General features: G+C 50.5%; 2 protein-coding genes across 2 annotated transcripts; both read left to right on the forward strand.

Annotated features, from left to right (window-relative positions):
- Positions 1–2: 2 nt before the first annotated feature.
- On the forward strand, positions 3–10,288 carry znf384a (zinc finger protein 384 a; the record flags this gene model as incomplete). Its single annotated transcript, XM_060044056.1, has 7 exons — positions 3–20; positions 755–834; positions 1,740–1,964; positions 3,573–3,740; positions 4,047–4,125; positions 4,521–4,679; positions 5,204–10,288. Coding segments are annotated over 7 exons (1,116 nt in total), but the record flags the coding sequence as incomplete, so codon positions are not given.
- A 2,215-nt stretch (positions 10,289–12,503) lies between these two features.
- On the forward strand, positions 12,504–21,407 carry kifc1 (kinesin family member C1). Its single transcript, XM_060044049.1, has 11 exons — positions 12,504–12,859; positions 13,860–13,964; positions 14,493–14,709; positions 15,086–15,762; positions 15,948–16,034; positions 17,090–17,452; positions 18,329–18,467; positions 18,707–18,846; positions 19,030–19,103; positions 20,734–20,809; positions 21,285–21,407. The coding sequence occupies exons 1-11, from the start codon at positions 12,845–12,847 to the stop codon at positions 21,327–21,329; spliced, it is 1,938 nt and encodes a 645-aa protein (XP_059900032.1). The 5' UTR covers positions 12,504–12,844; the 3' UTR covers positions 21,330–21,407.
- The last annotated feature ends 6,050 nt before the right edge of the window (positions 21,408–27,457 follow it).

Below are 27,457 nucleotides of genomic sequence, written 5' to 3' on the forward strand. Positions count from 1 at the left end.
CTCACCTGGCGGCCGGCGGACAGTAGCCCACAGACCTCCGCGATGATAAATGGTGGACAGAGTCAGGTTAGCTCTCTGTCTCTCTTTATCTCTCTCTCTCTCTCTCGCTCTCTCTCGTCCTCGCGCTCTCTCTCGCTCTCTCGCTTCTCGCTCTGTCTCGTCTCGCTCTGGTGTCTCCTCTCGCTCTGTCGAACCCGCTCTCGCGGTCTAACCCTCGCTGGCTGCTGCTCGCTCGCGCGTCGCGGTCGTAACCCGCGCGCGCTCGGGCGATCCCGCGCTGTGATCCCGTAGCTGCGGTGGGTAAATGGTACACTCACCACGGGTCATCATTTGAACAAGATGTTACCTGTAATGTGTGTATGAATGTATTAATACACACATTATAATAGGTTAGTATGAATTTTGTGGTATTTATGTGGGTGCGGGGTGAGTGTAGCCCATCTCTGAATGCTCGCTCGCGCTCTCGCGCTCGCGCTCGCTCTCTCTCTCTCGCGCTCTCTCTCTCGCTGCCTCGCCGTCGCTCGCTCGCGCTCGTCTCTCTCTGTCTCTGTCGCGCTGCGGCGCGGCTTCTGCTGGCTGCTCTGTGCGGCTCTGTCGGGCGTCTCGCTGCTCGCGGGCGGCTCTGGCGGGGTCGCCTCGCGGCTCTCTCGCTCTCGCTCTGGCCGTCTGTCTCTGTCTCTCGGTCTCGTCTCCGTCTCTCTCTGCTGCTCTCGGCCTCTCGCTCGGCTCTCGCTCTGTCCATCTCTCGCTCTCTCAGCACCACACCGCTGACCCCTACGACCTTTCCAACGACGAGGACGACCACGCCAACAAAGATGGCCCCAAGTCCTACAGGTAGAGAGCATCCTTGGTTTCCATGGTGATGGTAGGGTTTGTCCTCCTAGCAACAGCTCTGTGAAGATAAAGTATTGGTTCCACCACGTTCCCAGTGAGTCCTGGTTCTAGTGATGGTTCCACCAGGGTCCCAGTGAGTCCTGGTTCTAGTGATGGTTCCACCAGGGTCCCAGTGAGTCCTGGTTCTGGTGATGGTTCCACCAGGGTCCCAGTGAGTCCTGGTTCTAGTGATGGTTCCACCAGGGTCCCAGTGAGTCCTGGTTCTAGTGATGGTTCCACCAGGGTCCCAGTGAGTCCTGGTTCTAGTGATGGTTCCACCAGGGTCCCAGTGAGTCCTGGTTCTAGTGATGGTTCCACCACGTTCCCAGTGAGTCCTGGTTCTAGTGATGGTTCCACCAGGGTCCCAGTGAGTCCTGGTTCTAGTGATGGTTCCACCAGGGTCCCAGTGAGTCCTGGTTCTAGTGATGGTTCCACCAGGGTCCCAGTGAGTCCTGGTTCCACCAGGGTCCCAGTGAGTCCTGGTTCTAGTGATGGTTCCACCAGGGTCCCAGTGAGTCCTGGTTCTGGTGATGGTTCCACCAGGGTCCCAGTGAGTCCTGGTTCTAGTGATGGTTCCACCACGGTCCCCAGTGGGTCCTGGTTCTATTGATGGTTCCACCAGGGTCCCAGTGAGTCCTGGTTCTAGTGATGGTTCCACCAGGGTCCCAGTGAGTCCTGGTTCTAGTGATGGTTCCACCACGGTCCCCAGTGAGTCCTGGTTCTAGTGATGGTTCCACCAGGGTCCCAGTGAGTCCTGGTTCTAGTGATGGTTCCACCAGGGTCCCAGTGGGTCCTGGTTCTAGTGATGGTTCCACCACAGCCCCCAGTGGGTCCTGGTTCTAGCGGGGTCCTGTGCTGTTCTCCAGGTGCCGGATGTGTGCGCTGACGTTCTTCAGCAAGTCGGACATGCAGATCCACGCCAAGTCGCACACGGAGGCCAAGCCCCACAAGTGCCCCCACTGCTCCAAGTCCTTCGCCAACTCCAGCTACCTGTCCCAGCACATCCGCATCCACAGCGGGGCCAAGCCCTACAGCTGCTCCTACTGCCAGAAGGCCTTCAGGCAGCTCAGCCACCTGCAGCAGCACACACGGTACGGCCCCTGGTGTGTGTGTGTGTGTGTGTGTGTGTGTGTGTGTGTGTGTGTGTGTGTGTGTGTGTGTGTGTGTGTGTGTGTGTGTGTGTGTGTGTGTGTGTGTGTGTGTGTGTGTGTGTGTGTGTGTGTTAATGAGGTTCAAAGGGGTTTCTCAAGTCGACTCATTTCACAACACTTGGAACGAAACCAGAGAACAAGACACTTGTGGTACGAGATGGCTGCTGTTCTGACCCTTGACCTGTGTGTGTGTGTGTGTGTGTGCGCTGGTAGGTGTCTGGCCCGTTTCAGGCCACACCAGAAAGACCCTTTGCTACCCAGCTGACGATCAGAGCAAAGGCAAACAGGATCTGCCTTTGTAATGCCCCATCTCCACCAACGGGACAGCTTAGACTTAGCGTGGCACGGCCCGGTTTGGTTCCAGGCCCGTCGTGTTGCCATCTAGAAAGCACCTCTTCAACGTGGGCGGGTCGTCATAGCACGCATGCGCGGAACTGCGCCACATACGCGACCACGCAACACATAAGCACACTAGGTTAACGCACAGGAGCGTCTCCACCTCTGGCACGGTCCTCGGCGTGTTCTTGCTCGCTGATCCTGCCATGTTCAATAATCAATCACTATCGTTGACTGATGCTAGTGTTCAAAGATGTCAGGTGTCAGGCTCAGACGTTGCGCTCATCATTAGTCGTCCAGTGGCGTCACTCTGGCCAATCAGTGGCCAGCAGCCTGTTTACGTCACACAAAAGGATCAGATCAGCCCTCTGGGAACCTCGACGGAGGTGAGACTAAAAAATGACCAGGTACCAGGTACCTCATTTTGGCAATCGAAACGCAAAAGTAGGCGGGCCGAGTCGAGGTGAGTTTAACTGTTACTGTCGGTGGAAAAGGGTAAATAGTGTAGAAAGCAGATTAACATTCGAATGCTCAGCAATCCTCAGTAAATAGTAGTACTAGTAATAACTGCAACAGATCGAGGCTGCAGCGTTTAGTACAGCTATGTTCGCTGTAATCCCGGTACGGCGTTTACATGCTGATAACCCCGCTCACATCTCCCTTCATGTAATCTGAGTATACTCCGTCTGCAGCACCTTCGCCCAAAACCATTTGATCGATCATTTGAATAAATCGAAATAAAACTGATGGGATGAAGTCCTACCCCTCAGGCAGACTCTCTGCTCTGTTGGGTTTGGTTTTTATAGCGCTGATGTTGGTCGTCTAGCGCTCAGATACACTCACTTACTCACACACTCACTCACTCACTCACTCACTCACTCACAAACCCATCACTCACTCACAAACCCATCACTCACCCACGCAACCAAGCACGCACGCAATTACTCACTCACTCACTCACTCACTCACTCACTCACTCACTCACTCACTCACTCTAACCAGGGCTGCCCGGGGGGGAGGGGAGAGAGAGAGAATGGGGGTGACATGAGCCTGCAGTGTGTGTATGTACTTTGATCGCAGCATAAAGAACATACTCTCAAAATGTAATCACAGCCATTGACAGCAAGTCTAACCCTCGTGAGCTGAAACTGAAGCCCGTCAGTCTCTCTCTCTCCCTTTCTCTCTCCTGTCCCGACCCTCCCGTCGTCATAGCAACCACACGGAGGTCAAGCCCCACAAGTGCCCCCACTGCTCCAAGTCTTTCTCCAACTCCGGCTACCTGTCCCAGCACATCCGCATCCACAGCGGGGCCAAGCCCTACAGCTGCTCCTACTGCCAGAAGGCCTTCAGGCAGCTCAGCCACCTGCAGCAGCACACACGGTACGCCCCCTGGTGGGTGGGTGGGTGTGTGTGTGTGTGTGTGTGTGTGTGTGTGTGTATGTGTGTGTGTGTGTGTGTGTGTGTGTGTGTGTGTGTGTGTGTGTGTGTGTGTGTGTGTGTGTGTGTGTGTGTGTGTGTGTGTGTGTGTGTGTGTGTGTGTGTGTGTGTGTGTGTGTGTGTGTGTTAATGAGGTTCAAAGGGGTTTCTCAAGTCGACTCATTTCACAACACTAGGAACGAAACAAGAGAACAAGATACTTGTGGTCCAAGATGGCTGCTGTTCTGACCTGTGTGTGTGTGTGTGTAGAATCCACACAGGTGACCGGCCGTATAAGTGTGTCCATCCTGGCTGTGAGAAGGCATTTACCCAGCTCTCTAACCTACAGGTAACTCACTCACTCACTCACTCACTCACTCACTCACTCACTCACTCACTCACTCACTCGCTTCATCATACACACTCACTCCCTCACTCACTCAACTACACACACATTGGCTTGTGAATCATGTGTACTCATTGGCTGTTGGTACATCTGTTCTTATTGGCTGGTGAATCGTGTGTTCTCATTGGCTGGTGAATCGTGTGTTCTCATTGGCTGGTGAATCGTGTGTTCTCATTGGCTGGTGAATCGTGTGCTCTCATTGGTCGATGAATCGTGTGTTCTCATTGGCTGGTGAATCGTGTGTTCTCATTGGCTGGTGAATCGTTTGCTCTCATTGGTCGATGAATCGTGTGTTCTCATTCGCTGGTGAATCGTGTGTTCCTATTGGCTGTGTGCAGTCCCACCGCCGGCAGCACAACAAGGACAAGCCCTACAAGTGCCACAACTGTAACCGTGGTTACACGGACGCCGCCAGCCTGGAGGTGCACCTGTCCACGCACACTGTCAAACACGCCAAGCTGTACTCCTGCGGCCTCTGCAACCGCTCCTACACCTCCGTACGTACCTGTCCATAACACACCTGTCCATAACACACCTGTCATCACACACCTGTCTATCACACACCTGTCTATCACACACCTGTCTATCACACACCTGTCATCACACACCTGTCATCACACACCTGTCATCACACACCTGTCATCACACACCTGTCAACACACACCCTTCAAGACACACCTGTCATCACACACCTGTCATCACACACCTGTCATCACACACCTGTCATCACACACCCTTTAACACACACCTGTCATCACACACCTGTCATCACACACCTGTCATCACACACCTGTCCAACAGCCACCTGTCCATCACACACCTGACCATCAGTCACCTGACCACCAGTCACCTGTCATCCGTCACCTGTCATCAGTCACCTGTCCATCACACACCTGTCAATCACCGACCTGTCAATTGGCCACCTGTCCATCACACACATCTGTCAATTAAACAATTGGAATTGGTATTTTCCTTCAGCAGACTCGAACCTTAACTCTCTCTCTCTCTCTCTCTCGACCAGGAGACCTACCTGATGAAGCACATGAGGAAGCACAACCCCGACCCCCTGGCGGCCGGGGGAGGGGGGGTCGCCGGGGGCAACCAGCCCCACGCCCCGCCCTCCGGCGGCGGGGGGCGCGGCCGGGGGCGTGGCCGCGGCAGAGGGGGCGGGGGCAGGGGCGTGTCGCTGCAGAACCAGAACCAGAACCAGAGTCCCGGGGTGAGCTTCCCGCCCCAGCAGCCCGGGGGGGCGGTGCAGTGCCCCTTCGACCTCCACCAGTACAAGACGCTGTCGTCCGGCGAGCTCCAGTACAAGCCGGTGGGCGTGGCCGACCTGTCGGTGGGCCACAAGGACCTGTGCCTCACCGTGTCCACCTCCGCCATCCAGGTGGAGCACATGAACTCCTAGGAGCCCCCCCCATCCCCCCGTTCCCACGGTAACGCCACGCCGACCAAGTGTCCCTCCTCCTCTTGGCGGGCCGGGTTCAGAGCCTCCGCATGCCCGGTCCGCCCCGCCTCCAGTCTGAACCGGACCCGGCCGGACTCCAAGGGGACACCCTCCAGACGCCGGCCCCCACAAAATGGCTACCCTAGTTGACATTTCAAAGCGGAGCTGTTCCATCGGTAATCAGTGTAACGAAGGGTCAGATATCTACCTGTTGTGGACCGGTGTTTCCCCGGGTCTCGAAGGTCAGATATCTACCTGAGGTGCGTTCAAAGTCGCAAACATAGGCGAACGCTCGCGAACGATTTGAAACGTGTTCTGTTAAGCTTGCCGATGTCTTCAAACGTTCGCGAACATAGGCAAACTGTCAGAAGAGGTAGTTTTACGCAAGCAGACATGGATCACGGACTGCAAGAGATGTGCTCCCAGATGAAGATTAACATTAATTCCTTTCCTACACATAAAGCAAAAGATAAGTTGTTTAATGTAGCCTGTCTACACCCTTACTTCAACTGATGTCTTGTGCATCCTCCAATGTGATCTGAACGTGACTTTGCAGTAAGTGTGCACGAATTCGGTGACGTAGCCCTCTATTCTTGAATCATCCGAATACCTTGTCTGGAGTAGCCTATACCTTCTACGAGATCGACAACTTCTAGACCTTCTTCTGTAAACTCGTCAATTATCATGGAGGCTGCAGCTAAAACAATGGCCTTTCTTGTCGCCATTTGTTTGTTTACAGTTTGTTTAGTTTCAAACAAACGTTTAGAACGTTGTCTAAAAGTCGTTCAACTTGTATTGTTTAAAGTCAACGCGCTCGCTGCGAACGTTCGGCTATGTTCGCCGATTCTGAACGCACCTCTGTTGTGGACGTGTGTTTCCCCGGGTCTCAAAGTCATCCCATAGTTGTCGATTGGGTTCAATCAGACCTCACAAAATGGCGGACATCGTTCCATTTGCGGTTGGCCAACAGTTTCCCCCCCACCCCCCCCCCCCCAACCCCCAACCAGGACGGACATAAAGGCTCACATTCTGTAGGACCCCAAACTTGACCAAATATCCCCATGGAGACGCATGTAGCACCCCCTCACCCTCCACCCCCCCCTAAACACAGCGCAGGCTCTGACCGAGGTGTTGGCCCCTCCCCTCCAAACAGATCCCGCCGGATCGTCACGGGGACCGTCTGTTTCCGTGTCGGTCGGTCGGGGCGCGGGCATTAGGACCAAGGGTTCTCCCTCCCCCCCCTCCTCCTCCTCCTCCTCCTCCTCCTCCTCCAGCATCAGGAGGGTCCGGCTCCCGGTGGTGACGCTGGTGGCGGCGGGCGCCGTCGGGGGCGGGGCTCTTGGGGGCCACACCCCGGTGGACTGGAGACTGCCGGGTCACATGGGAGATGATGGAGGGGGTCCGCCCCCCCTGGGGGCCGCGTGACGGACCTCCGGCCAAACATTCCAGCTTCAACACCCCCCCCCACACACACACACACACACACCAGGGAGGAGGTTTCTCCCTGGTGCTTTACTGTTCCTGGGAGGAGTGTGGAGACCCCAGAGTACCGCTAGGACTTCCTCCACTCCTCCTCCTCCTCTTCCTCCTCCTCTTCTTCCTCCACCTCCTCCTCCTCGTGGCAATGTGCCTCTTCAGAGAGAGGACGCCCTTTTTCTAGAGTTTTTAAAGCGATGGCTCCCGGTAATCTGAGATGCTAACCCCGGGAACCCTCCGGGCTGGTCCGTCTGGAACCGGCCCGGGTTCTCCCGCTGCGGACGGGGTCCTGATGGTCCGTAGTGTTTATCAGAATCCGTGATATCGTAGTATGGGATCGCGATGGATCATCAGGACTCGATGGGATTGGTTGAAGGATGGTTGCTACCTTTTTAAGCGGTTGTCGTTCGTCTTGCCGCTGTTTCTGAGCTCGGCCAAAGACAAGCCGCCGAGGACGTCCCGACCGGTCTTTTTTCTGACCTTTCGATCAAGGGGAGCCCTGATTGGATAGCTGTGGACGGGGGGCGGGGGGGGGGGAAACAGAACAGACCAATCACAAAGACTTGAAGAGGACCAGTGGAACAAGGAGGATCATGCGAAAGCTTGACGGTGTACTGTAACTTTAAACAGAAAAAAACTTTTCTCACTTTCCTAGAAAAAAGAAACAAAAAGGCGAGACAAAAACAAAGAAGAGGGCGTGTCCTCAATCGTCCGGGCGACATTGGACCAGCATGAGTGCGTGGATCTCCGCACTTCTTAAGAGCTCTTCGTATCTCAGTCCTACAAAGCAGCACCCAGCCTGCACAAAGTATTGAAAGACAGTCATCCATCGATCGATTCATTAATGAATGTATTGATTGATTGATTGATTGATTGATTGATTTGGGGGGGTGGGGGGTTGTAAAGCAAAGCACTTGATGAAGCCCGGTCTTCATCCCCTTAGTTCTCATCATGGTCGTTCGGTCCATTTGTATTGTTTATATTCCACTGTATGTTATATTATACCACATGTATGTATTTTTATACCGAGCAGAGAGGCGTGTGTGGACCTGAGTGGGGCAGAAGCCAAAGTGAGTGAATGAATGTGACGGAGTGAAGAGTTTTAATGAATATAATTCAACTGAAGAGACTCGACTACAGTCGTCCAGGCAACCATGTTGCCAGCGGATGAGTGGAGAGTGGAACCCAAATGGCTGATAGGTACTGTTGACAAGGTTCTCTTGTTGTTTTGTTTGTTTACGCTGTTGTTGTTCTTGTTTTTTTTCTGTTGCTTCACCTTTTGAAACCAGACGTTATTACTTTCCATGTTATTGATGTGTGTGCAAGCATCCAAACGCTGGCACGGAGGAGGCATTATCGCATAACTGTATCCTGTACATTAGCTAGGACGCGTCTGGGGTAGAGCTCTACAGAACCCCCGCCCTCCAGCAGGTATAGCGCTGACCTCTCTCCTCCTCTCCTCTCCTTCTCCTCTCCCCTCCCTTACTCTGTCCTCTCTCCTTTTCTACTCTTGTCTCCATCTCTACTTTCTCCCTCATGCGCCTCCTCTCCCTCACCTCCTGTACTCTCTCCCTCCTCTCTCCCTTTTCCTCTCCCACTCTGCTCGTCCTTTCCCTCTCTCCTCCTGTCCTCTTCCTCTCCCTCTCTCCTCCTGTTCTCTCTCCCTCTCTCCTCCTGTTCTCTCTCTCTCCCTCTCTCTCCTCTCTCCTCTCCCTCTCCTCCTGTCCTCACTCTCTCTCCCTCTCTCCTTGTGTCCTGTCTCTCCTCCTCTCCTCTCTCCTGCTGTCCTCTCTCCCTCCTCTCCTCTCTCCTCCTGTCCTCTCTCTCTCCCTCTCCTCCTGTCCTCTCTCTCTCCCTCTCCTCCTGTCCTCACTCTCTCCTCTCCTCCTCTCCTCCTCGTTCCTTTCCAGTCAGGCACAGGAGCCCATTATGGTTCTGGGTTTTGTCTACAAAGTGCTTCCAGGGTGAGGAGACCTCGTACGAACCTTCCATCCACCACTGTGTTCACTAAGGAGCCTGCACCCGTGTGCGACTCTAGAGAGGAGAGGAGAGGAGTGGGGAGATGTATACGGGGAGTTGTACGTAGGGTTGAATCCCAAAGTGACACAGATGGGTCTACTGTAGATACACACGCATCTGCACTCCGCATGAAATATTATGGGATGAGAACTCAAATCCGTTGGAATGTTGACACAAACCAAAGGCGTGGCACTCTGCCAGCCAGTGTGGAAATACAAAAGACATTTGTAAATGTATAAAAAAAGAACAGAATCCACAATATAATTTTCACCTGACGGAGACAAGAGACTTCTGGTTTGAGCACTCACAGAAGGTGTATATGGCAGGTCTTCTGGTCCGTACCTTATTATTAGTTTATGAAAATAACTAACCCATATGGCAAGCCATTTTTACATTTCATCTGTAAATTGAACTAGTCACTATTTAAGTTGTTCATATTTTGGTTATTGGTCCCCGTTCAAAATATTTTAGTTTTACTCCTAAAATGCGTTACACACTAGAACATTTACATTAGATATATACGATTCCCAAGTTGCTTGTAAGAATTTGCACAATTTTGTCATTGAATCCTAAAGTGCTTTGTGGTTCAGATATAAACCATTTGCCTCCGGCTTATCTTTACAGCTGTAACTAGCATATATTTCATTTCTACCAGTCACTTATTCAGTAGTATTTCAATAGTGACTTGTGCCTTTTCCAATTGTTAACATTCTGTTGATAGTTAAATTATACAGTTACTTGTAAAACTAAGTGCTAACATTTGAATAGTGACTAGTTAGTTTTACGGATTACATGTTGAAATGTCTTGACGGATACCTTTTTCCCCAATTACAATTCAGATTTTTTTTATATATCACTGTGGGACAAAAATAAGGTCTGTAAACTGCAGCCTTGGTCAACTGCAGCCAATCAGAGGTCGCTCTCCTCCAGCAGGCCGTTAGATTGGCTGTTCCTTGTATACTGCCCCCTGTGCTTCATTGTGTATTTTTATGGAGAAGTTCTCAATATTCTTGTTAACGTCGTTATTACTTATAATAATACTTAACTACCCTCTTATATACACTCTTGCATACTGTACACACAGATAAACTTCTTGCTCATCTGAATAGACTGTTTCCAATAAAGAAAAGAAAGTTTGGGGAACATTTTCAGACTAAAAATATACATTTCTTTTTCTTTGCGTGATTTTCTTCTAATAAATGATTAACTCAGTTTCAGTAAGGGGACATTAAGGCCGCGTTTCCACTGCAGGGTGCGGTACGGATTGCGTTTCCACCTCCAAAAGTGGGCGTGACCCGGACTGAGCCGTACTCGTTTTGCCCTCGTCTTCACTACTCCTCCGTTGGGGTACTGAAGACGAGACGACGCCTGAAAGGGTGCCGGAAAATTCTAGCTACACACCCCCTCCGTTGATTGGTCGACAGAACCGTCACTTCCGGGCGACGTGGGGATAAAAACAAACAAACAGTAGCCTCGAGGTATTATTCTTTACAATGAACATGTCGCGTAAAACGCTTGCTTGGGCCAACAAGGAGGTGGAGACGTTCCTCTGCATCCTTGGGGAGGAAGACGTTGTTTACGATGTTTACGTAGCTGCCGCGGCGATCGACATCCGGCCTACCATAAAGGGTACTGTCGGCGGTGGAAACGCGACCTCTGAACTGAGCTGGGCTATACCGCCCCCTCCCTACCGGACTGAGGCGAACCGAACCCTACCGCACCCTGCAGTGGTGCGGTAGGCCTACGGATTGCGTTTCCACCGCCAAAATGGGCGTGACCAGGACTGAGCCGTACTCGTTCTGCCCTCGTCTTCAGTAGCCTACTCCGCCGTTGGGGTACTGACTGAGACACCTGAAAGGGTGCCGGAAAATTCGAGCTACACACCCCCTCCGTTGATTGGTCGACAGAATCGTCACTTCCGGGGGAAGTGGGGATAAAAACAAACAAACAGTAGCCTCCAAACTTTTTTTTTCAAATTAAATAAAAAATAAAATATTCAACGCAACTCTGACGTCGCCCGGGGGGCTAATGACGTCATCGTTTGCGTTTCAGGCGTCCACACACGAAACCGCACAGTTCCGGAAAGATTTGAAACCAGCTCCGAGGGTGTTTTCAGAAATGTGCGGTTTCGGGCACCGGATTCGCCGGCTCCGTCTGGACGGTCGGCCGAAAAGCACAAGACGATTCGTGTGGATGCCTGAAACACAACGATGACGTCATTATCCCCCCACCAGCTGGGGGGCGTCAGAGTTGCGTTGAATTTTTTATTTATTAATTTATTTGTGTTCTTTTTTTGTAGCTTTAAATAAAGCCCCTTGATACATTTAATTACGAACTGTACATTAAAAAGTATTTCTGCTCAATTTAAAAGGTTGAATCTCCTGTGACTGAATGTTTGTATGCAGCGCGCAGGCTGCATGCGCGCAGGCTTGATGCGCTCCAAAAAAACCAGCGCCTCGAATATTTACAGCGCCGTTTCGCAATGACTCCGTAAGGATATTCCTGAACCGCATAAAACGAAACCGGATCGTTTTCGCCCGTTTCGGCTCCGTGTGGACGGGGCCTCAAATTGCATTCAGGGACATGCTGATCGATCAGTCGACAATCATGCCGAATATAAACAACCATGAGCGCTATATTATAAAAACAAGTAGGCCTATTTATTATTTAAAAATAGACATAAAAGAATGACCTGTCGCAGTAAAATAAAAGAAACACAACAACGCAATACTAATGAAAATATTAATAATTATCTATTTATTAACTGCCCCTCAACCTGTGTTTAACGTTCTCATCCTCTATGTTGACATTAATCCAACGTGAGTCATCCATTCCTCACCGTCAAGATCGTTCTTCAAATAATTCAAACAGCTGAAGCTGGCGCGCCCAGACCCAACGGGGCGATCTGATTGGGCGGGGCCAGGGGGCGGGGCCAGTGCCGGTCCGACCAATCCGAGCGGCGGCTGTAATGCGCCCAACGAAAAAAATGCGTTTCAAATTCAAACGGCTGCAGACCAGGAAGGAAGAAGTCCAACATCCGACCCGAGCCACGGTAAGGCCGATAAACAAACAATAAAATCACCGTAATCGATCGTCAAGGTTGGTCACTTGTGTTCCCACCGTCCGGTTCCGTATCCAGAACATTCGAGTCCGGATACGACTCTTGATCACATGAATAGGTACTCCATGGAGGGACTCCGCAGAGAGCGCCCCTCATTCATGTGTCGCATCTGGTCTAAAAGGTTCTGGATAGATACGACTAGATAAGATAGATAGATAAGACTTATGATCGCATGAATAGGGCTCTCTGTGGAGGGACTCCGCAGAGAGCCCTATTCATGCGATCATAAGTCTTACCTGGGTGTTTATAAATGGTGCGGAACTCGGATGGCTTCGGTTTCACCAAGATTCATCTTTGTAAGCATTAGCCTCTCTTTCTGTCCAGAAGTGTGTTAACTTTTAAAGTGAGCTGAAGTGATTTAACCCCAGCTGGGTCAGGACAATCCGATCAGACTCGTATGTCCTTGAACTGGGCTCTCTGTGGAGGGCTTGGCAGTCTAGATCATTTATGAACTGGGCTCTCTGTGGAGGGGTGGGCAGTAGAGGTGGGCTCGGTCGCGAAGCAGTCTAGATCATGTATTAACAGGACGCCAATCATACTAATGTGAGTACAATTGTTCTCCCCAATGTTTTTTTTTTTTTTACCAGGCACGAAGAGTTATGAGCGGCAAAGAGGTGAGTTCCATCACAACACCAACACACCCATCCACGTTGCTGGTTTCTGGTTCACATCATTTCAGTTAGCATCAGAGCTGCATTCTGGTCTTCAAATATTGAAAAGTTATGCCTTGCTTTTAATTTGCATTATCGATGTGTAGTTTTAATTGCTTGTTTATATGCCTACCGTATCTCATTGAAAGGTTTGGTTACGCACTTATTCAAGATTTGCATGGTATTGTTAGCTGTTTGAATCCTTTCTTGACTCAAACAAGCGAAAATAAAGAAGAGGATAGGTTGTCAAGATAATTTTTATGAAGAAGTTCTTTCAATTACTCAATGTTTTCCTAAGATAGTGATGAAGAGAAACTTATTTTTAAGACATGTCGGCCAGCAAAATATTTGATTTGATATTAGAGCATGATCGTGGGAAAGTTACCAAGGATACATTCAGGGAGACAATGGGTGAACGATATTCTTACAGGGAAACGTTTGCATTGTGGGTAGTGAATACACACAGGTAACAAAGATAAGTGGGAGTGAGCATTGTGGAGAGTTTAGGATTGGCGGGAGAGGCCAAGTTAAACTGCAATACACTATGGGGGAAGTGGACCCGTCGGCAAGGCTGCAAGACCATTAAAGGAATCTACACAACAGTCAGTCGATTGGGCTGGCCTCAGTATCACACTTAGTGGCTGCACTGTGAATGATCTTAACCTCTCTCAGTTAGAGGGGAATGGAGGTATCTTAAGGTCCAGGGAGAATGTAAACGACAAACAAGGTTACTGTAATGTTTATAATTGTGTATTGTAGTCATGATTAATATTTCCACGACAGATGGGTTCTTTTGAGTCTGGCCGTCAACATTTCCCTCGAAGCGCCGTTCATTTTGAAAGGCTACTGTGTTTCATCCACCATCACGATGTGAACCAGCCGTCGTACTTTCATCACGCCAACACTCGACCCAATGCAGCCGCCTGTGTGTGTGTGTGTGTGTGTGTGTGTGTCGTGTTTGCAGAACGCGTTGTCTCGTCTGCCGATAATGTCGGCAAAGCGTCCAGCAACAGCAGCGTCCAGCAACACCAGCGGCAGCAGCATGGAGAGCACGGGCCAACCAGCCCAGGTACGCCCTGACGCTAATCAACCAATCCTACTGTGGCTACGGCATGACCTAAGCCTCTGATTGGCCGTCAGGCTAGGTTGATGCAACACAACTAGCTGGTTAGGTTGATACAACACAACTAGCTGGTTAGGTTGAGACAACACAACTAGCTGGTTAGGTCGTGACAACACAACTAGCTGGTTAGGTCGAGACTACACAGCTAACTGGTTAGGTTGAGAAAACACAGCTAGCTGTTTAGGTTGATACAACACAGCTAGCTGGTTAGGTTGAGACAACACGGCTAGCTGGTTAGGTTGAGACAACAAAGCTACCTGGTTAGGTTGAGACAACACAGCTAGCTGGTTAGGTTGAGACAACAAAGCTACCTGGTTAGGTTGAGACAATACAACTAGCTGATTAGGTTGAGAAAACAAACCTAGCTGGTTAGGTTGAGACAACTCAGCTACCTGTCCAGGTGGAGACGGACAGACTGCTACCTGTCCAGGTGTGTGTGTCAGAGTCTGATGGGGGCGTGTCCTGTCTCTGCAGAAGAAGCAGCGCCGGGAGGCGGAGCCGGCGAGGCCCAAGGCGGCCCTCAGCACGGCGCCCGTCCGCCGCCCGCCCGCCGCCAGCGTCTCCCGGGCGCCGCGGGCCACGGGTGCTGCCACGGTGGCCGCCGCGCCGTCCAGGGGCGTCCTCAGGCAGAACGTGGCGTCGGTGGCGCCGAGGGGCGGGGCCAGGCCAGCGGCGGCGTCCAACAAAGCAGGTGGGTGGACGTTAGCTCTGGGGGGGGGGGGTCCGGTCCGTAGGGGACTGTTGGCCCGGGGCCCAGGTCTTAGTGGATGGTAAACGGAACGTGGTGCTGGGATGTTGACGCACCAATCACAGACACCCGACGTCTAAGAGGGCGCTGTTGTTTGAGGGCAGACATTGTTAGAAAATAAAATGCCGACTTTTTTTTAAATGTTCATCCACCCAACTTTAACGGTATTGGTTAGTCGACGTTACCTCCCCCCCCCCCCCCCCCCTCTTAAAGCGTGGCTGGATGCCCTCGGTGTAACCGACCCAGAGCCGTGTCCCGTGGGCGCCCGGTCACTGAGAGGTCGACGTGTGGTAACCACGGTTGTGTGTCTGCTCCCTAGGGGCGGGCGGCGCTGTGGCGGCGGCGGCGGGCGGGCGGCGGCCGGGCTGGGACATGCGGGGGAAAGTGAGCGACATGCAGGCCAAGCTGCAGTCGCTGCAGAGCCGCGACCGGACGGCGCAGGAGGAGACCCGGGAGCTCCGGGGCGCCGCGGCCTCCGCCCAGCAGAGGGCGGCGCAGCTGGGCGCGGAGCTGGAGGGCCAGAGGAGCCAGATCTCCGCGTACCGGGGCGAGCTGGCGGAGGTCCGCGGGGAGCTGGAGCGGGAGGCGTCGGAGCGTCGCGGCCTGCAGCGGGAGCTGGGCGGCCTGCAGGAGGCGCACCAGGTGGTGCTGACGCTCCGCGACAGCCAGGAGCTGGAGCTGCGGGCCGGGAGGGCGAAGCTGCTCACGCAGGGGTCCAGCCTGGAGCGGCTCCAGGCCGGCCTGCAGCAGCTCCAGGCCGAACTACAGCGGCGGGAGCAGGAGTTGCGCCTCCTGCAGGACACGGTGGGCCAGCAGAAGGACGCGCTGCACGCCGGCGAGATGGAGCGGCGGCAGCTGCACAACACGCTGCAGGAGCTGAAGGGGAACATCAGGGTCTTCTGCAGGGTGCGCCCCCTGGTGGGCGGAGGCCCCAGCCCCCACATCCTGCTGCCCCCCGACGACCACAAGGCCCTGGTCCTGGCCCGGTCCGAGGAGGTGAGCGACGCATCCCATAATGCCCCTCGCAGAGGCACGGCCGTAACCCGGACTTAATCCGCTCCGCCTGTTCTGAGGGTGCAGTCGTGGGAGGTGGGCGACCGTGTGGGCCAACCAGAATGCTCCTCTCCACGGTAGAGGTAGGAGGAGTGACCGTTGACCTCTGACCCTCTGTGTCTCCTCAGTCTCACGTGGGCCGCACGGGGGACACCCAGAAGACGTACAACTTCAGCTTCGACCGCGTGTTCGGCCCCAGTGCCAGCCAGCAGGAGGTACGCACTCGTCGACGAAGGGGGGAGAAGGCCTTTGGGGTGTCGTCGTCTGAAGATGAGCCGCATGGCAGCGCTTCACCTCCACCTGCTACGAACTGTTGGCGCTAAGCCTTCGGTTTATCGCTGCTGGCGCGGTCTTGGGCTCTAAGCCGTCCGAGGCCTTTCACCGTTTTTTTCCTAGCCAGAAAACTTTGTTGCCAATTAAGCTCTTGTATGAACTGATTTACTCCTGTTGGTCCCTCTCCTGCTTTATCCCTCCCCCTACAACGCCAACTATTCCTCCTCCTCCTCCTCCTCCTCACCCTCTGGACTCCTCCTCCTCCTCCTCACCCTCTGGACTCCTCCTCCTCACCCTCTGGACTCCTCCTCCTCCTCTCCCTCTGGACTCCTCCTCCTCCTCACCCTCTGGACTCCTCCTCTTCACCCTCTGGACTCCTCCTCTCCCTCTGGACTCCTCCTCCTCCTCACCCTCTGGACTCCTCCTCCTCCTCACCCTCCTCCTCCTCCTCCTCCTCCTCCTCCTCCTCTCCCTCTGGACTCCTCCTCCTCCTCCTCTCCCTCTGGACTCCTCCTCCTCCTCCTCTCCCTCTGGACTCCTCCTCCTCTCCCTCTGGACTCCTCCTCCTCAACCTCTGGACTCCTCCTCCTCTCCCTCTGGACTCCTCCTCCTCCTCCTCTCCCTCTGGACTCCTCCTCCTCCTCTCCCTCTGGACTCCTCCTCCTCCTCACCCTCTGGACTCCTCCTCTTCACCCTCTGGACTCCTCCTCTCCCTCTGGACTCCTCCTCCTCCTCACCCTCTGGACTCCTCCTCCTCCTCACCCTCCTCCTCCTCCTCCTCCTCTCCCTCTGGACTCCTCCTCCTCTCCCTCTGGACTCCTCCTCACCCTCTGGACTCCTCCTCCTCTCCCTCTGGACTCCTCCTCCTCCTCCTCTCCCTCTGGACTCCTCCTCCTCCTCCTCTCCCTCTGGACTCCTCCTCCACACCCTCTGGACTCCTCCTCCTCCTCACCCTCTGGACTCCTCCTCCTCTGTATTCCTCCTCCTCCTCCTGCAGGTGTTTGAGGAGATCTCCCTGCTGGTGCAGTCTGCGTTGGACGGCTACAACGTCTGCTGCTTCGCCTACGGCCAGACGGGCAGCGGCAAGACCTTCACCATGGAGGGGGGGGACTCTGACGCGGCGGTGGGCGTCATCCCCCGCGCCGTGCAGCAGGTGTTCCTGGCGGCGCACAAGCTCGGCGCCCAGGGGTGGGAGTTCTCCTTCACGGCCAGCTTCGTGGAGGTCTACAACGAGAGCCTGCGCGACCTGCTCTACACCGGCAAGGGCGGCAAGCGGCCCGAGCACGAGATCCGCAAGTCGGCCGCCAACGAGATCACCGTCACCAACCTCACCTACCAGAAGGTCGCCACCGAGGGGCAGGTAACCACCACGCCGCCGCTGTCGCACTCAATTTGTACCGGCTGCCAAATTTGTACCGGGCGCGGTACATCAATACGTAATCCATTCCAAACCTGCCCGGCAACAGACGATCGCGTCGAATGACGTGAAAGGTTCACGAACATTCGCGAACCTTCTATCTAGCGATCCGTTATCTGTATTGTGCTATTTCGTCCTTGACCCGCTTTAAACACTCAGTTTACTCGCTAAATTTGATCAAACAATGAAATACAATACAACTATAAAGTAAAAACAAGTGTTATCTAGCGATCCGTTTTCTGTATTATGTTATTTTGTCTTTGGCAACATGAGCGCAAATGTTTTTTGAAACCTGCCCGGCAACGGACAACGCGATCATCTGTTGCAGGCAGGTTTGGAATGGATTACGTATGGATGACGCGCCCGGTGCAAATTTGGCAGCCGGTACAAATTTAGCGTGACACCGCCGCCGCGGCCAGACCGCACCGCCACGGCTGTCGATGTTACGCAGCACTGTGTTAATGTTAGCGTGATGTCAACGTTGCACACGGCGCTGTGCTAATGCTACACGGCGCTGTGCTAATGCTACACGGCGCTGTGCTAATGCTACACGGCGCTGTGCTAATGCTACACGGCGCTGTGCTAATGCTACACGGCGCTGTGCTAATGCTACACGGCGCTGTGCTAATGCTGCACGGCGCTTTGCTAATGCTACACGGCGTTGTGCTAATGTTACACGGCGCTGTGCTAACGTTGCACATCACAATGCTAACGCTACACGGCACTGTGCTAACGCCACATAGCACTGTGCTAACGCCACATAGCACTATGCTAACCTTCCACGCGTGCGTCACGCTGCTGTCGCTCGTCGCCCCCTAGGTGCAGAACCTCATCGCCATAGCCAACCAGAACCGCTCCACGGCACAGACCACCCTGAACGACCGCTCCTCGCGCTCCCACTCGGTGTTCCAGCTGGACATCCAGGGAGAGAACGCCGGCCGCGACGTCCGCTGCAAATGTGAGTGTGTGTGTGTGTGTGTGAGGGTATGGTAATGCTAATGCTAATGCTGCGGGGGAACCGGGTTCAGCGATGCAGCGCCCCGGGAGCGCCCGGCATGGGGGGGTGAGGGGTCGGGGGTTTGCGTTGAGGCGAAGCCCTCCTGGAGTGACTTCCTCCCTTCACGTTGAAGCCCACCGTCAAGCCGTGCACCGGCCTTCAGCCCTCCCTTCCGTCAACGGAGCTCTCTGTCCCCGCAGCCACCCTGTGCCTGGTGGACCTGGCGGGCAGCGAGCGCGTGCTGAAGAGCCAGGCCCAGGGCGAGCGCTTCAAGGAGATGACGGCCATCAACGGCTCCCTCTCCAACCTGGGCCTCGTCATCACCGCCCTGGCCAACAAGGTCAGGACCACCCCCCCCCCCCCCCCCCCCGTTACCCCTGGCCGCCATCTCGGTTCCAAGCGCTGGCTAGCTGGCTGCTAGCGCTTGGAACCGAGACGGAAGTTGTGATGTCCCAAACGGCGGAGTCTCTCAGGCAAAACATCTGAGTGTGTGCGTGTGTATGTGTGTGTGTGTGTGTTACAGGAGAGCCACATCCCATACAGGAACTCGAAGCTCACCTACCTGCTGCAGAGCTGCCTGGGAGGGAACAGCAAGACGTGAGTGTCTGTCTTGTTCGGTCTGGTCTGGTCTTGTCTTGTCTTGCCTAAAGCATATGGGGAAGAGGTGGACATTGTGTTTCTGTAGTGTGCCCGAAACGGCTCAAGGATCGTGTTAGATCATTGCGGTTTAGAAAATCCATAAGGAAATGGTTTGTCGCCGTTGCTCTCTGCCCAAGAGGCGATAATGATAGAAATTAAGTATATGATTGAAATATGCACAAATGCATTCAAATGTACGGATGTTAGGAAAAATAATCGATTCTTCGATGCATCGCGATGCTCTCCAGAACGATGCCGTCTCGATTCAGATAAGTTAATAATCAGATTTCTTTCTCTGAGAACAATGACGTTAAAGTCAGCTCTCGTTGACGGACATCTTTACGCACAGTGTTTGGTTTGTGTACAGCCTGTGCGCAACGTGATTCCTGGCAAAACGTTAGCGATTGGTTACGGCAGATCCAGAGTGGCACTGGGCAGATCCAATAGTTTTAAACTTCCAACAGACACCCGCCTAAGTGAGTTAACGTTTGTCAATCGAGTAGGTCCAGACTCTCCAATCGGATTTGTCTTCACGCGATTGCGATTCAGCCTACGCATAGCATGCAGGCAAACTCACACCCAGACACAAGAGCGACAAACAAGTTCTTATTCTTATAATTGACTAAGAGCGGCTCTTTCTTTAATGACATAGAAATGAAAGATTAGAAAGAAAAGAAAACTGAATCTGTTTTATTTTTTACAAACTTCCACAGTGTGTCGTAATGCAAGCTGCATTGATTATTGCATTGTTCATAGAAACTCATATTCGTGACAAAAGTGTTTGCTCTAATAAAATATCAGATTAGGTAATTCATCTGTTGATGTCTTTGATGATCATCACAAAAGTAGGAAGTGATTAGCAAACTGAGTAGAAAATTCAGATGTTTATACTAGGGCTGTCAGTATAAAATGTTAAATCACGATTAATTGCATTAATGCCATAGTTAATTCACGATTAATTTTTTTATATGCTAAATATCCCTTGATTTCTTTGTCCCGTTAATTGTTCTCATATTAATGCTCTTATCAACATGGAGAAGTGCATCTGCTTGCCTTGTGCAAATGTTTTTTTATTGATAACAACATTGGCATATACTGATCAAAACAGGACGGTACAAAAAAAAAGCCTATAATGCAATTTAACGATGAACATACAAAGATATGTAAAAAAAGATGTGTAAAAAATGTTTTTTATTTTATTTTGTAAAAAATAATAATTAGCGTTAATCGTGCGTATAAAAAAAATTTACGCCGTTAAAATTGGTTTGCGTTAACGCCGTTAATAACGCGTTTAACCGACGGCTCTATACATTATTTTGAAAATCACGATGCATTGAGATGCATCGATAATCGTTTAAGAATCGAATCGTCAACCTCTGACTCGGAATGAAAACTAACCGTGAGGTGCCAAGAGACGCCCACCCCTAATAAACAAGGATCACCTCCAATCAACGTGGAAAGAAGTCTGTATGGGTCTCACGCAGTGACCACAGCGAGATTATCCTTGCCATTCTGGCACGAGAGCGCCCCCTCCTCCGAGGACTATTATGGGATGTGATTGAAACTCCTCCCCCTGTCCTCTCTGCAGCCTGATGTTCGTCAACATTGCGCCGGAGCCAGACAGCTTCGGCGAGTCCCTGAACTCCCTGCGCTTCGCCAGCAAGGTGGGGCACCCTCCTCTCCTCTCTCCTCCTCTCTCCTCTCTCCTCATCTTACTCACTAACTCCTGTTCTCTCTCCTTATCTTACTCTAACTCTTCCTCCTCCTCCTGTTCTCTCTCCTTATCTTACTCTAACTCTTCCTCCTCCTCCTCCTCTTACACTAACTCCTGTTCTCTCTCATCTTCCTCTTCCTCCTCCTCCTCCTCCTCTTACACTAACTCCTGTTCTCTCTCTCATCTTCCTCTTCCTCCTCCTCCTCCTCTTACTCATGTTCTCTCTCCTTATCTTCCTCTAACTCTCCTCCTCCTCTTACACTAACTCCTGTTCTCTCTCATCTTCCTCTTCCTCCTCCTCCTCCTCCTCTTACTCATGTTCTCTCTCCTTATCTTACTCTAACTCTTCCTCCTCCTCTTACTCATGTTCTCTCTCCTTATCTTACTCTTCCTCCTCCTCTTACTCCTGTTCTCTCTCCTTGCAGGTGAACGACTGCTTTGTTGGAACAGCATCCGCCAACAAGAAATAAGGTTTTTTTGTTTTTTTTGAAAAACCTTTTTGTTGCATATTTTAACATGTGAGTTTTCTAATAAATATAATTTTAGTAGCGCTGTGTTGTTGCATTGTGCTCACACTGTATTAAACCCTGTTTTAGCGATGTAACGCAGTAGTGAGTATAGCACAATATGAAGAATCTGTACCCAATGCCTGATCAGTTTGTTTATCCAATGTCCTAAAGAGCATAAGGATTATAGACCTAACAATATCTTGTTAGTTTAACCAAAGAGAAACTTGACCCCTGTCAGTTTGCTTATGAACAGGGCTGCGGCACAGAGGATGCGGTCGCCACACTGGCCCACCTGATTACAAAACATCTAGATCAGTCTAGGGACAACTATGCAAGGGTGTTGTTCTTGCACTTTTCTTCAGCCTTCAACACGATAGTCTGATATATTGGTGTCAAGGATGGTCCAGTTGGAACTGAATCCATATTTGATTCACTGGTATGCATGTTTCTTAACCAACAGAGTACAGAGAGTAAAGGTGAACAGAACCCTTTCCTCAGCATTAACTACCAATGTTGGCGCTCCACAGGGTTGTGTAAGCTCAGCTGTGCTCTTCACTCTTTATACTGACAGTTGTCGTACTGAAGAATGTCTGTCTGAGGGTAGGAGCAAAGGACCATATCAGTACATTCTAAAGTACTCTGACGACACAGTTTTAATTTCTCTTTTAAATAGTTTCAGTGACCCTGGACTGCACCAGCAGAGGGTAAATAAGGTGGTTGAATGGAGTGATAACAACGCTCTCATCATAAACACAAAAAAGACAAGAGATTGTTTTTGGTGCACCACTGGAGATATGCAAATCTCCTATTACTATTCATAGTGAACAGACCAATCAGGCATGTTCATAGTACACATACCTAGGAGTAGTAATAGACCATCTTCTGTCCTGGAAAGATCAGATTGAATCAGTGTGTAAGAAAACAAAGCAAAGAATCTATTTCCTTCGCCGTTTAAGATCTTTTGGTGCCAGTAGAAGGATTCTTCTTTTTGTTTTTCACTTCTGTCATTGTGAGTGTTCTTCAGTACTGCAGGACCACCTGGTATGGATGTCTGTCTGCAGCCCTAAAGTCACAAATGTTACAACAACTAAACATTGGTTCAAAGATTGTTGGACAACCACTTCAGGAGCTGTATACTTCCACGTATGACAACAGCATGCTGAGGTTGGCAAAAAACATCACCTCAAACACTAGTCATGTTTTGTATCGTGAATACAGGTTATTGCCCTCAGGAAGGAGATACGAGGTACCTCTTTTCAAGAAGGTTAGACTAAAAAAGTATTTTGACCATCAATCGACTTTGATGCTAAACCGGAGATAGGCGAAGTGGACAATGTGCTCTCGACTATCTGTACCCATGTATGTACATTTGTTGTGTTTCAATGTGTCATGTCAATGTGTGTAATTCATGTTTTCTGTTTTCACATGCAACGGCTGATGGGTCGCAAGGCAAATTTCAGCACTGCTGACCAATAGAGTTACATCATATCCATCTCACTATAATAACTTTATAATGTGTATTTCTGGTTGAGACCAAAGTAAAGGACTAGCTTGTAAAGAGAAGAGTTTGACTTGGTAGTGTCCAACGTCCTTCGGTCTAAATGTCTGATGGTCTTTTATTAAACAGAATCAAGTCACTGACACGTGGTGTCACTCTGCGTCATTTCACATTTATATCGGCCAGCGTTCACGTTGCTTCCTTCATCTTTTGGCAAACAGAGATTCCGTGAGGCCACCACGGATTTCGAATTAAGCGCCCGTGGTCGACTCGCTTGTTGAAACGGTGACCTGTGTGTGTGCCACGGAATATCGGTGTCATTTACTTGCATTGGAGCAAATTCCGTGGCCACATCACGGACAATTTAAGTGAATCCGTGAGGCCACCACGGATTTTGAGTTAAACGCCCGTGGTCAACTCGCTCGTTGAAACGGGGATCTGTGTGTGCTCAGTGTCATTTACTTGCATTGGAGCAAATTCCGTGCCCATATCACAGAAGTCGGCGTGTTTCCGTGATGATCCCACAGATTTTGAGTTCAGAGTCCGTGGTCATTTCACGGATTCCTGTGAGACCAGGTTGGTTTGGTTGATAATATTGCCGTTCATCATTAGGCCTATTCCTGCTGCAGATAAGTTGCATTCTAAAAATAGATTAGTTTTATACGAGTACTCGATTTATCATCAAGGAATTCCTTTGATCACTCGAGTTTGGAATATATAGAAATAATTGTTAAAATGAGATGCCACTGCAGAATTGTAATTGTTTATAATACCATTTATTTTAAACTGAATGCTAATTGGGTTTTACCTTCCCAAGAAGTTTATCAATGCTTTTCCACAATATTTTACTGTTCCCTTTTGCTTCTCTAATGATTTCAAGAAAGAAATGTGCATTAGCCTTTTCTAAGTTACATTATGACTTTATTTCTCAGAACTTTGTAGTAATAATAATAATATATTTAATTTAGAGGCGCCTTTCAAGACGCCCAAGGTCACCTTACAGAATATATAGTCATCATAAATCGTTTAAAAAACAAAAATAAATAAATAAAATAAGACGAAACAAACAATCAAAACAGTGATCAGGTAGACGTGTGCGAGTTTCAACAGGTGAGTTTTGAGTTGTGACTTGAAGGTTGTAATGGTGTCTGACTGTTTTATGTGTGGGGGGAGGGAGTTCCAGAGCCTGGGTGCTGAACAGCTGAATGACCGGGCACCCATTGTAGTGAGTCGTGATGTGGGGATACATAGTAGTCCAGCAGAGGTTGAGCGGAGGGAGCGGGAGGGAGTGTATTCTTGGAGGAGGTTGCAGAGGTAACTGGGGGCTAGGTTGTGGAGAGCTTTGTAGGTGAGGAGTAGGGTTTTGTATTGGATGCGGTAGTGTACTGGGAGCCAGTGAAGTTGAATGAGGACAGGGGTGATGTGGTCAGATGATTTGGTGTGGGTGATGATCCGGGCGGCTGAGTTCTGAATGATCTGCAGTCTGTTGATGAGTTTGGTGGAGAGTCCGGTGAGGAGGGCGTTGCAGTAGTCTATGCGTGATGTGACAAATGAGTGAACTAGGATTTCAGTGCTGGATTGGGTCAGTGATGGGCGGAGTCTGGCGATGTTGCGGAGGTGGAAGAATGCAGTCCGGGTGATGTTGTGAATGAGAGGGTGTTGTCCAGGATGACGCCGAGGCTCTTGACTTTGGAGGAGAAGGGTACTGGGAATCCATTGATGATTATGAGTGGAGCTGGGGTGTGTTGTGATTTAGTGAGGGTGGATTTGGATCCGATGAGCAGGGCCTCGGTCTTGTTTCCATTGAGTTTCAGGAAGTTCCTGCTCAACCAGCTCCGGATCTCTTCCAGGCACGTGATGAGGGAGGTGGGGGGGGGATGGCAGCGGTGGGTTTAGTGGAGATGTAGACCTGTGTGTCGTCAGCGTAGCAGTGAAAATGGACCCCATGGTGACGGAGGAGTGTGCCCAGCGGGAGGAGGTAAGTGGTGAACAGGAGTGGACCCAAGACTGACCCCTGGGGGACACCCAGTGAGACACCTGAACACCCAGACTTGTGGTTGCTTAGTTGAACAAATTGTTGACGGCCGGTGAGGTAGGATGTAAACCAAGAGAGTGCATCACCAGTGATCCCAATGCCAGCCAGGCGGTCCAGGAGCAGAGGGTGGGAGATGGTGTCGAATGCTGCGCTGAGATCGAGGAGGATGAGAATGGTGAGTAATCCAGAGTCGGCTGCAAGGAGGAGGTCGTTGGTGATTTTGACTAATCAAAAGGGCATGCCATTGTGAACACATGGAATCTGCGGTGAACGCAGCTTTAAATCCCCAAAACCGGGTTATGTTCCAAACTTAACCTGCACAAAACCTGGTCCGACCAGGTTTGATTCAGAGCATATGTTGCTATAGTAACTAACATACCGTGTTCATTTTGGAACGGAAACCCTAGGGTTACCGCAAACCCTGGGTTAATTTGCCCGGTTATGTGATAAAACCGGCTTTGTGGAATACCCCTCTGCCCTATGAAGTGACATCATGCCCATACAATCATCAAAACATTGAGATCTGTTTTAAAACAGTTTGTCTTTTTGACACATAAAAACTAACGTTTTTTTATAAAATGTCATCAACTTATTCATCAACAAGTCATTGGATATATTAATACCAGAAAATAATGAAGAAAAAATTATATATATAGACTGGGAATCGAACCCCAGTCCCAACGGCGGCGGCGTGCATATCCTCTCCACACTCCAGGGAATCCTGGCACTATCCACTCGCCATATCGATTTAGACTAGAGAGTCCCCTAGAGAGACGCACATGGACAGAGACGCGTCGCTCACAGGCGTCTGGTTGCGTCGTACTGTCAGATGCGGCATGCCGCATGCGCTTCACGCACGTTTCCTCACCACCACGGATAGCTTCACGTATTATTATTATCATAATAATAAATAAATGAATAAATATAGATATATAAATCTATAATAAATAAATATATGAATGCGACACGTGGCGGCGGATTGTATTTGCGTGGTCGCATATCCGTTACCAAGGCAACCCGCTGGGCCGCATCTGCACGTGGTTTAACTAATTAGTGCCACGCTCCGCGCTAATGAGTTCACCTGTGGCGACTCGTGCTCAGTCATCTCTAACATACCTGTTTGCTGCTCAGTAGGCCAAACTAAGCAGGTCGGTCTCCCCACTAACCGTCTAACGTCTCCCAGGTACGGTGATGTATACTTTAGGAGTTTAACCAGAACTTGGTTGGAGTTTCCCGGTTTTGTGTGACAAATGTCAGTTCTTGTAACGAACGCTTTTCGAAGTAAAACGGACCACCACATCTGGACCTGCTGTGAGTAGAACGTTTATTTTCCTACTAGGCTTACTTGATGTTTAATGTTGGTTCTTGATGTAATTGGACATCATTTGTAGTGTTTTTGCGTGGATATAGGCCATTTATTTATTCAGGTGGTTAAATGTGGATTCAATGTGCTAGTTGTGTGGGCTGATTTAAGACGTCTATAGAGTCTGATGCGTTTGCCAAATCAAGTTTTTTATTAAGCCCTTGATCGTTTTATTAGGTGGATTTTTGCCTTTTAAAAACAAAACAAATTAAAAGTTAAAACCCTTAAGAATTTGATATATTTCTTTCAAGTATATTAGTCTAGAATGCAGCTAAACTATACACAACTGCCAAAATAAAGTAAAAAAAAATGATTAGTATCAAGTCTTAATGAAGTTTCTACAGGTTAAAGGACTGTCGTTTGGAGAAGATTGGTGCCAATATTTGGGGAAAGGAATGCATGATTAATTCAAATTAAGTTAGCTTGAGTCAACTTTGCCTCAGTTGTGTGGTTTGAGCACTAAAACGAATCTGCTCGTTCCGTTACTTCACAGGTCAAGGAGGAGAAAGTGATTCTGTGAGTATCAAAACTGAACCATGAAGAAGAAACTGCGAACTGTAAGTCCTTATATTTCCTCTTTATGCTGGGGCATTGTTTTGGCCTCCTCGTTGGCTGAGGTGGAAAGGTGAATGATTTAAATAATGTTTTTTGTTGGTACGTGGGCTAATTACCTGTTTAGTTTGAACATGTGTCAATGCTGTGTTAGAAGGGGTGTAGTATAGGTTCCAAGTGAATTGTGAGAATAGTAACATAGGGTTTCTCAGAGTGCAGCCAAAACATACTCCAAGGTTTTGTCTAGATTTTCTTTCGACATGCTTCGCCACTACTTCCTGAACTTTGCATCACGTCACATGAGTTACCGTACTGATTAGGGGTTCGGATTGAGTGATCAGAGATGCATGCTAGGGTTCTGCGCTGTCTGAAGCCTCCAGCTCTGTAGACTTGCTCCCTTCAGGTGAAGGCATGTGTCTAAGAGGTGGTTGTGAAGTCATTTACATGAACTGGGATGTCATTCAAGATGGTGACAGGCTCTCACCTAAAGGAGAAACGCCCGGGGATGAGAGGTGAGGGCTCTTCCTCAACGACTAGAACACCACCTCGGTCCTTCGCTAGAGAACCATGGAGCACATTTCAACGTTGCCCACCATACATCTTGAAGCCGTAGCTACGGTTTCTCTACCTCCGCAGCTGGA

This window comes from Gadus macrocephalus, chromosome 22, assembly GCF_031168955.1.
Source record: "Gadus macrocephalus chromosome 22, ASM3116895v1".
In the NCBI taxonomy this organism is placed as follows: domain Eukaryota; kingdom Metazoa; phylum Chordata; class Actinopteri; order Gadiformes; family Gadidae; genus Gadus; species Gadus macrocephalus.